Source organism: Magnolia sinica, chromosome 11 (genome assembly GCF_029962835.1).
Source record: "Magnolia sinica isolate HGM2019 chromosome 11, MsV1, whole genome shotgun sequence".
NCBI classification, from domain to species: Eukaryota; Viridiplantae; Streptophyta; class Magnoliopsida; order Magnoliales; family Magnoliaceae; genus Magnolia; species Magnolia sinica.
The window spans coordinates 64421207-64432194 of record NC_080583.1 but is presented as its reverse complement, the minus strand read 5'-3'; the positions used below and the strand labels follow the sequence as shown (position 1 = coordinate 64432194).

The window sequence follows — 10988 nt, the reverse complement described above, 5'->3', positions numbered from 1 at the left end:
TTCAACGGCAGCGGATTAGCCCTTACCCGGGCAACAGCTTTCGTAAGTATTACCATAACCGTGTGGGGCTCACCTTGATCTATTTTCTGTATATCCACGCCGTTCATCTGTTTTTTCATTTCATTTCATTTTATCTATATATCCCAAAGCTTAAAAAGATACAAATCTCAGGTGGGCCATACCACTAGAAATAGTGATGAATGACCATTAAAAACTGTTTATGTGCCACCTAAGTTTTGAATCAAGCAGATATTTGTATTTCCCTTCATCCAGATCTTCTTGACATTATCAACCGGTTGGATTGCAAATAAACATTACCAAAACCTTAAGATGGGCTCTTTAGAAATTTTAATGCTGAGGCTCTCAACTACCACTGTTTCCTGTGGTGTGGGCCACCTGAGATTTGGATCTGTATAATTTTTATAACCCTTCTTAAAATGGGCTGGAGAAACGGATGAACGGCATGGATATACAAAACATCATCAAGGTGGGCCCCACGGTAATGGTAACACCCACTAATGTGTTACCCGGATAACACTTAATCTGCTGCCACCATCAACATAGGACGCGGATCTCTTGCGAAAGCCTTTCGCAGGCAGTTCTTGCGCACGGATTATGTGTGGGGCCCACTGTGATATTTGTAAGGAAGTCACTCCGTCCATCTGTTTTTGGAGCTCATTTTAAGACATGCGACCAAAAATAAGGTATATCCAAAACTTATATTGGACACACGGGAGGAAATAGTGGGGATTTAGTGACCACTTTTGAAACATTTATATGGCCATAAAAGATTTGCATCGGTTTAAGTCCACGGTGTTTTCACTTCATTGCAGTGAAAATGACCTTTTAAACGGTTTGGATGGAATATAAGCATCAAAGTGGAGCCAAGGAAGGTTTCAACGGTAGGCATTCCTTTCCCCACCGTTTCATCTCGTATGGCCCACTTGAGTTTTGGATCCTCCTCATTTTTTGTTGAATGTCCTAAATAGAGCTCAAAAAAATGAATGGACGTGTTGGATTTCTCATAAACATCACTGTGGGCCCCAACTAGAATCTCTAAATAGTAAATCTAAATTAAAAGTTTGACGAATTCCTGTGATTCTATAAAAAGAGGCTAAACAGAAGCATTACCACTAAAGTAGAAAAGGGGAGAGTCTTTCTGCTCTAACATTAATTTCACAACAGAATTAAGACAAATGCCTAGTCAACACTACTAATTCTAGACATTTATTCCTTATCCTTCTGTAACTAAATTAGTTAATTAGCTAAAATTGCTTAATTTAGATGGTTTGGCTGTCTTTATAAGACCTTCTTAGATTGAATTTCAATGTGGGTCTTACCTTTTGGAAGAGATTGAGATGGTTAGCAGGAGCTTCCTTCTCTCTCTTCTTCTGTGCAGTTATTTTTCATTAAGTTTAGGAGATGATGTAACAGTTACAGTAAAAGGTGTGACCACCATTGCTAAGACAGATGATACTTTTGTGTGTGCCACCCTTGATTGGTGGCCCCCTAGCAAGTGCAATTACAATATGTGCCCTTGGGAGCAAGCTGGTCTTCTTAATCTGGTATGCATCATAATCTTTTTTAAGTTGTATGTGCATCAATTCCTTCTATCCAATTCCATGCAAGTACAAATGCAAGTGGCACGTGGAAAACTGTGTTAGTCTATTTGGAAGATTGATCACATGTAGTCGGATGGTAATGTGTGGCCCATATCTTGTGTTTATGACATCCAGAACATCCAATAGGTTTAACCCATCATAAAGATCATCTAGAGATAAAATCAGGCTAGTCCGATCATCAGGTGGGCCACACCTTAGAGAACAATGGTCTGCAGCTCCAAAAGTTCGAAGGCATGTGTGTCCTTTATTTATTATTATTATTATTATTATTATTATTATTATTGTTGTTGTTGTTGTTGTTGTTGTTGTTGTTGTTTGTAAGTGGACTCTAGCCACAAGTTGCATTCATCACAGAAAATATTTTGTACAGCCCTTCGGCCATTCATCACAGAAGACGTGTGTCATTAATTTGGGCTTTTGGGGTGGTTAATTTATTTGAAAGATTGATCATATATATGCAGTCGTATGGTAATGTGTGGTCCATATCATGTATTTATGAAATCCAGCACATCCAACAGATTCAACATATCATAAAGATCACCAAGAGATAAAATCAGGCTAGTCCCATCATCAGGTGGGCCATGCCTTAGAGAACAAGGATCAACAATCCCAAAAGCTTGAAACGCACATGTAGTGTGTCTTTGGACTTTTTGGGTGGTTATTTTTATTTTGAAGATTGATTATATGCAATGTGCAGCTCATATCATGTATTTATAACATCCAGCACGTCCAACAAGTTCAACACATGATGAAGATTACCAGTAATAGGAGTGCATGATCACTGCAACCCAAGTTACCTTTTCCATGCATGAATGTATTTTTATTTTTATTAGCTTGGTAGTATACCCATTGTCAGTTCACACTTCACTGTTACCCACCCCGATGAGGGAATCGGTACCAATACCTCAGTGTTGAAACGAGGTATCTTTCACTCAGTCTACCACTTTGAATTATGGATCTGGGTTGCATGCATGTAATTGAGGACTATAACACATGTATGCATTTAAATTATATCTATCATGGATTGGATTTATGTAAATTCATGCCGGTGGTGTGACTCCTATTTACGTACGTACGCATGCATCCATGCTGTCATAATACGAAAATAAATAACCAAGTTTAAATGGGTGGTTGTCACTGGTTACCTGTGGTGTGGCCCACCTAATGGTTGGATCAGTCTGATGTTTGGGTTGTCCCATTTTGATGATTGGACAACCCTGGTAGACAGGTTGGATTTATACATGCACCATAAAGGGACCACAAACAGGTGACCGCATGAAATTCTCATCTTAAACTAGTTGCATCCATGACATCTGTCTAATAGTCTATAAAATAAGCTTGGAATTGTGTGTTTTTTGCAGAATTTGAGTAACCCAATTCTTCCAAAGGCTATCAAAGGTAAGTGGGTGAAGATATTGGATTTTCTTAATTAGTGTTGGGGAATTCACTGTTTAAATCAGAACTCAACAGTATGAAAAGAACGATTTCTCTTTCTTCCTATATCCATATATATATATATATATATATATATATATATATATATATATATATATATATCTATATATATATGTTTATATATAAGATATTGGATTTTCTTAATTAGTGCCGGGGAATTCACTGTTTAAATCAGAACTCAACAGTATGAAAAGAACGATCTCTCTTTCTTCCAATATATATATATATATATATATATTGTTGGGCATTGTTTGATTTTTATTTTTTAGTAATGGTTTTAAGCTCTTGACGATTTCTGCTATTTGAAATTTCAGCTTTCAACTCATTGAGACTCAGGCTGGGAGGTTCATTGCAAGACCAGATGCTGTACAATGTGAATGGCACAGTTCGCAAATGCCATTACTTCAAAAAGAAGGAAAGTGGCTTGTTTGGATTTTCCAATGGTTGCCTTAACATGGATAGATGGGATGCACTCTATGAATTATTTTCCAGCCAAGGGTAAGGATCTCTCTTTTAGTAGTGTTATTCATGAGAGACTACATTTTGGAAAATGCTCGTATATAATTCTATTGAAAATGACAAAAATATATAGAATAGGTGGGGCATCTGTAGAGATTTGAAATCCTATTCTAGTAGTGAAATTTTCAAGTAAACTCAGCACACTCAAATCCTTGGCAAGACAACAAGGGCTCCTTTCCTTTCTTTCCTTTGTTCTGATTTAGATTCCACTTACAAGGTGGATTGGTTGTGCTGAAAAATAAAAATAAAAATAGAACTAGAATTAAATTTTGGGTCTCCCAAATGGGCCTTAAATGATGTCTGGTTGTGTTCGTCTCTCAAACGGATTAGAATAGAATCTTTTACAGCCTGAAATGATGTATCTAAATGCAAATGCACACAGGTTAACTGAATTGCAAACTCGATGTGTCCCATCTAATCAGGAGTATGAATGAAGATTAGTGATGTTTACTAGCATTCAAGTGAGGAAGTAGCCTATTATGTTCCATCAAAATCTGGAGGCTGGTTCCTCTACAACAATCATAGAAAATTTCTTAAAACTAGCTACATATGGGGCCCACCATGCTGTTTGTATGGAATCCAATCATCCAGCAGGTTCACCTACCATGAAAATGTGGCAACACAAAAATCAAGCCAATCCAAGCATCATCTGGGCCACACCATAGAAAACAATGAATAACCTCCAAAAACATCAAATTCAAAAGGTATCTCACCTGATGATTGGATCACCTGATTTTGAGTTTTCCCATTCTCACTCGCTGAGTGATCTGGCTGGACGGATTGGTATGTAAATACTCACAAGGAATTCTCCTAAAACAGAACCTATTCAATTCAATAGTGCATCTAAACACACACCTTTAAAATGCAGCTAAGTAGAGAGTTCTTAAGGCAGTTGCTTTATGATGTAACTAAGCAATTCTTTCTGAATGGGTGCAGAGCTGTGCTAACATTTGGATTGAATGCACTCATTGGGAGAAAGAAGGCAAATCAAGATCCAAAAGATACTCTTTACATAGGCAATTGGAACCCATCAAACACTCGTGCTTTCATGCAGTACATCCTCTCAAAGGGGCAAAAGATCGATTCATGGGAATTCGGTAATCATAATCACAATCTCAGATCTTAAATTGAACAGCTCATGTCTTAATTTTTTAAAATTAAGTTCTCTCTAATTTTTTATATGGTACATTTCCTATCAGGAAATGAACTCTGTGGAGGCGGAATTGCTGCAAAGGTAGAACCTAAACAATATGGAGAGGACATGATCATACTTAGAAAACTTGTTGACGAGCTATATCAGAATTCCGGGAAAAAACCACAGATTATGGCCCCTGGAGGTTTCTTTGAGAAAAAGTGGTTTGATGACTTCCTTCTGGCCTCAGGGCCCAATGTCGTCGATGTAGTGAGCCATCATATCTACAACCTTGGTGCAGGTCAGTGAGGATTTTGCATTGAATTCTGAATTTAGTGGAGCCCATCTGATTGTTTGCATTGGCATCTTCGGCATTTCTTATAAACATGTAAATTGTGAATGCATATGTAGAGAAGATGCTTTCATTGCCGCCCAATGAATTGATCAAATGGGTACATATATGTGCTAATGTATGGTAAGATGGCAAAATTAATGGTGTTTATGGATTCTTTCATTTAGGTGTTGATCCGACTCTATTTGACAAGATGCAAGATCCATATCATCTCGATGAGATAGTTCAGACATACAATGACCTTGAGGTCACGCTTAAGGAGTTCAGCCCATGGTCGTCGGCTTGGGTTTCAGAATCTGGTGGTGCATACAACAGCGGAGGCAAACTCATATCGCATGCCTTCATTAATAGCTTCTGGTGATGGACTCTTTTCTCTTTCTTTCCTATAGATGTTATTCATGCATCTCTTTTCATGTTGGTTTTCCAAGGTGGTTCTTCTAGTATCACCCCTGAAACTATGTATCTAGTGAAATTGCACTAAGTTATTTAGTTCTATGAACTGCATTTGGATAGATGGGAATGATCAATCATTCTCGACTGTCCGTTTGGTCCAGATCACTCTTCATGTGCACCCGAAAAGACCATGATGAGAAGATGATACCATCTTGCCAATGACTCTGAAGAATATTTTTCCTTAAGACAATTTGAACCATCCCATCTATTACCTTGACCTAATGAACCATCTAGATCAATTCATCGTGATGTCCATAAGTCTGAATTTGGCTCCTAGCATTGTAATTTACAGCGAGCAATGTGGGCACAATTGAATATTGTCAAAATTGACAAAGGACACTATAAAAATTAGAGAAAAATATTCCATAACATTTATAACCCACTAAGGATTCATATACAAGAGGAAACGTATGCATACACATGTGCTGGCAACACAGTATACATCTAAATCAAAAGATCATAATACATGCCAGCTAAGCCAACTAGCTATATCCTTATCCCTACAAATATTTCCCATTAAACAATATGTTTGTATCTTAAATTTTAGATCAATCCGTCTATAAGCCATCAACTGATTGATTCATTGTGTTTGTAACAGGTTCTTGGATCAGCTTGGTATGACATCGACATATAACCACAAAGTTTTCTGCCGGCAGACATTGATTGGCGGAAACTATGGTCTCCTCAACACCACAACAATGGTACCCAACCCTGACTATTATAGGTGAGATTTGAAACTATAGAGCCAAAATACCTACATTTTCAGTAGTCTTTTATCTTTATATTATAGAACTGTCGACAAATCATTTTATGTTGTTTTACTGTTTACCAGCGCTCTTCTTTTCCACCGGTTAATGGGGAGGGGTGTTCTTGCTACCAATCACAATGGCTCACCGTACTTACGTGCATATACTCATTGCCGTAGAAATGGGGTATGATCATCTTCTAGTTAATGTGGTTTTACTTCTTTTTTTTTTTCTTAAATTTGTTTTTATTTGTTGACTTTATTTCCTTCATTGATGATTTCAAAATGAAGCTATTTTGTTTGTGGGGGAAAAGATCTCTCTCTCTCTCTCTCTCTAATAGCTACTTATACGCACTTAATAGCATAAAGTCAAACAGGATAGTCTGTAAGCGCTTTACACCTGAAAGGAGTTTCAAGTGTTTACACTTAAATTTTACATGCATCCAAACGATCTCTTAATGTTTATAAAGAAGGTAGATTGAATCTTTAAACCAACCGTGCCTATGTTTGAGACCGTTGTGTAGTTTGCTGAGGCCTGTGAAGATATATGCGGGTGGGGTCAATAGTCAGTATTCCAGACCATTGATTTTGTGGGTCCCATCATGCCTAGGAAATGCCACAAGAATCTGACATTGAACGACCTAACCCTGGTTAGTCTAATTACAGTTACTGCAAAAAAACTACGTCAACCTTCCACTTCCAACAGGACAGAGGCTAACAATACAAGGGCCTAATCTTTCCAATCTGGGTGATTTTGGGGCCACTCCCTGCCATGTCAAATCATAGTTCTAAAATTCGCACACTCGACCCTTAGTTCGGCTTAGTCACCTCAACTCAGATAGATTTCAAGGCAGGTCACTGAGAAACTCACTCATGTTCAATCCCTACTTGGCCAGACTCACTGACTCGACAAGACGAGGCATGATTTGGGCCAAGTCACTTGCTTGAGGTATTGGACCCATCTATTAGATGCAGTACCTCATAAAACTTCTAGGAACCAAAAGTCAACCTGATCTAAAACAAAGATGGGCCACAACGAAGGGAATGAATTCGGAGGGAATGCTCACCCTTGAATTTCAAAGGGGCCCACCTACCCTTCATTTGGATTGGATGAAGATCTGGAGCAGCCTTGATTATATATGTTCCCTTTGACGTCGCACATATGAGTTTTCGATTGGACTGATTTTGGACCTTGGGAGTCTTCTACGGTGAGGCATCTTATGGACAGGTTGGATTTCTACACGATAGCTATAGACCATCTTATGCTTTATAGGACAAACATGTAAGGTAACTCTGGAACAACATGTTCATAAGCGTAGCTTAAATAACTCTGGAACAACATGTTCATGTAAGGTTAGATGAGGAAGGATAAAATTAGATATGAATGCATTTAAGGAAACTTAGGAGTATCACCAAGAGGTGATAAGATAAAGGAAAATAGACAGTGAAACCGATGTGCACGACCGGTTGGAATATTCTTTTTACTAAAGAACATATATATTCTTATGTAATCTCTCTCTCTCTCTCTCTCTCTCTCTCTCTCTCTCTCTCTCTCTCAGGCTGCTGGAGTTACTCTGCTTCTGATTAATCTATCCAACTCAACATCCTTCAATGTTTCGCTGGCCAACGACCTGAACTTGTACCCACCATTGGAAGCTTCAGCGCAAGCTGTAGCAGGTGCGCAAAGAGATGAGTATCATTTGACTGCCAAAGATGGTGATCTAAAGAGCACCACCATGCTGCTCAATGGGTCACCGTTGGAGCTTACAGAAAATGGTGACATCCCTGATTTGAAACCAACCCAAGTCGACAGTTCGAAACCTGTGAGTGTTGCTCAGTCGTCGATTGTCTTTGCTGTCTTCAAGGACTTCAAGGCTCCAGCCTGCTGAGGGACCATTGCAAATCTGAAATTTGTGGTTGTACCTGAGTATCATCATTGTATCTGCTCTTTGCAATTGAATACACATAAAAAGAGTCTCTCTCTCTCTCTCTCTCTCTCTCTCTCTCTCTCTCTCTCTCTCTCTGTGTGTGTGTGTGTGTGTGTGTGTGTACGGTTTCTTTCTAGGGCGTCACTCAGTTATGATTGGCTTGGGCTATTTTTATATTGGATGCATGTCGTTGTGTTGCAAGCCTGTTGGACAGGTTGAATGTCATTCACACATCACGCAGGCCTCGTAAACATGGTTAAAGGACTGTTCATTCTAGGCTTCTTCATACATACACTTTGGAAATGCACTGGCCTAATTTCTTCTTAGAAACGCTCAACCCTTTATTGCAACAAGTTGGTCAGAGTTCAAAAAATCATCTCCATTGTATGCCGTATCCGCGTCTTCCTTCTTCTTCTTCTTCTTCTTCGTTTTTTTTTTTTTTTTTAAAATTATTTTAATTATTTTTGGTTTAATGTGTTCTGGTCATCAGTTTTTCCCTTTGCAAGATTCCATGTTTGAATGGGGGCCTCATGGTAAGTCGAGTTCTAAAACCATGCCCACAAATATAGACCATGATAACTATTTTATTTTATTTTATTATTATTTTTAGACCATGATAACTAAACATGTGCACATGGATAGTGACTAGTTCCTCTATGAGGCGCTCCTTGAGATTATTGAATGTCTCCCAATACACGTTGGTCCATCACCACTCCGGATCCTTTGTGTTTTTTTTTTTTCCAGAAAATGTGCTAATTTAGCACCCCACCCCTGCTAACCTTTGATGAACCATTGACAGTCCCACCCCGACTAACCTTTGATGAACCAATATTGACAGTTATTGATAAGCCCAAAAAAGGACCTCATCTCCACTACCGTAGTGAGTCCCTCACTCTCTTATGACCAGTTAACCTACTCATTGAAAGGAAGAGGATTTGCTCAAGAGGCTGATTTTTTCCATCACTCTTTTAAGTTAGAGAAAATGCTAGCTAAAATAGAGGCAGCTGCCTCCTTCCCACCACCCTCAATGGTTGCCTTTGAGTCCCAAACTCCACACGGTGAAGGAGCATTGATGTTTGTGAGGTCTTGATCAGTTACATGGGGGCCACTTCTCATACCGTTTGTGGGAATTTGATGATCTATGAACCAATTGAATGATGATGGGTCATGCTTGAGCATATATATCTTATGTTGTAATTTCCGATGTCAAAACTGTTGAATTAATGCACTTGAAGAGAGATACATGTATTTGTTCCAATACATGTACCTTTTGGAATACATGTATTTGTTGCAATACATGCATGTATTCATGCTTAGAATTTTGTGAAAAGGTTCATGTCTCTTTGTTGAAGAGTCACATGTCCCTTAGTTTTTTATGCATCTTTTAAATAGCTTTTATTTGTTGAATGTAACCAAAAGCCTATAAATATGTGTATGGATTTCATTTTCAAGTATGAAGAAAGCAATACAACAAAAATCCGTTTTCTCCTATTCCCTTCTAAGTTATTTTTTCTAAGTAAAAAGGCTACAATAGCCTACAAAGTGGTATCAAAGCAAAGTTTTGGGTTTTGACTGGGTGTTAGAAACTTCTAAAGAAGTAGAATCGATGGAAACGAATGGTGCAACGATTCATCGTGCAATTTCCATTTTTGGAGGGGAGAACTTTGATCATTGGAGCATTAAAATGAAGACCTTGTTCCAATCTCAAGGGCTAGCTATGGGAAATTGTTGAAACCGGTTATCCAACTACAACCGATCTCACATCTCTCTCAGCCATACAACAAGAACAACTGAAGGAGAATAAGAAGAAAGATGCGAAGGCCCTCTTCTTCATCCAACAAAGTGTCTCTATCTTCTCTAGAATCATTCCATCTCAAACTGCAAAGCAAGCTTGGGACACTTTACAACAGGAGTTCAAAGGTACGTCTAAAGTGATTGCCATAAAGTTACAAACTCTATGGAGGGAGTATGAAAATCTGAAAATGAAAGACTTGGAAAAGATGAAAGATTATCTTTCACGAGTGATTGAAGTGGTGAATTAGATTAGGATCTATGGAAATTTTATTTCTAATGAAAAGGTGGTTTAACAAGCCTCCCTGCAAAATATAATACTGTCGTTGCTGCAATAGAGGAATATAAGGACCTTTCAACCTTATCATTGGTTAAGTTGATGGACTCTTTAGAATCACATGAGCAAAGATTGTTGAGGCATGAAGAAAAATCAGGTGAAAGTGCATTTCAAACAAAACTTTCAATTGGTTCACAAAGTTCTTCTGAGAAGACACAAGTTGGTTCCGGAAAGAATCAAGGCAATTACAAGAAAGGTGAAAAATCAATGCAAGGGAAATGACAAAATCGAAACAAAGGTAAAAATTCAAATCTTACCTGCAATTTTTGCAAAAAGTCCAGCCATATTGAAAGTGAGTGTTGGAATCAAGGCAAACCTTAGTGTTTTAACTGTAAAAAGTTTGGACACGTGAAGAAGGATTGTCGTTTCAAAGACAATCAGCATGCTGCAAACTTCTCTGAAGAAAAAGTTGAAGAAAACATTTTTTTTGCATGTCAGTACTCACTCAAAATGAAGACATATGGTACTTGGACAATGGTTACAACAATCATATGACAAGTGATGATTGGATATTCACAAATATAGACTCATCCATCAGATCTCAAGTCCGTATGGGAAATGGTGCTATTTTGGAAGCAAATGGAAAGGGGATAATTGCCATTAAAACCATGAAAGGGGTCAAGTATATAAAAGATGTTTTACTTGTTCCAGACT

At 38.2% G+C, this 10988-nt stretch overlaps 1 protein-coding gene across 1 annotated transcript; it reads left to right on the top strand.

Moving 5' to 3' along the window:
* The first annotated feature begins 1358 nt into the window (after positions 1 to 1358).
* Positions 1359 to 8253, top strand: LOC131218134 (heparanase-like protein 2). The gene is made up of 9 exons (XM_058212814.1): positions 1359 to 1565; positions 2984 to 3020; positions 3392 to 3575; positions 4533 to 4693; positions 4796 to 5029; positions 5248 to 5437; positions 6132 to 6257; positions 6366 to 6465; positions 7838 to 8253. Exons 1-9 carry the CDS (start codon positions 1359 to 1361, stop codon positions 8165 to 8167), a joined length of 1569 nt encoding a protein of 522 aa, XP_058068797.1. The 3' UTR covers positions 8168 to 8253.
* The last annotated feature ends 2735 nt before the right edge of the window (positions 8254 to 10988 follow it).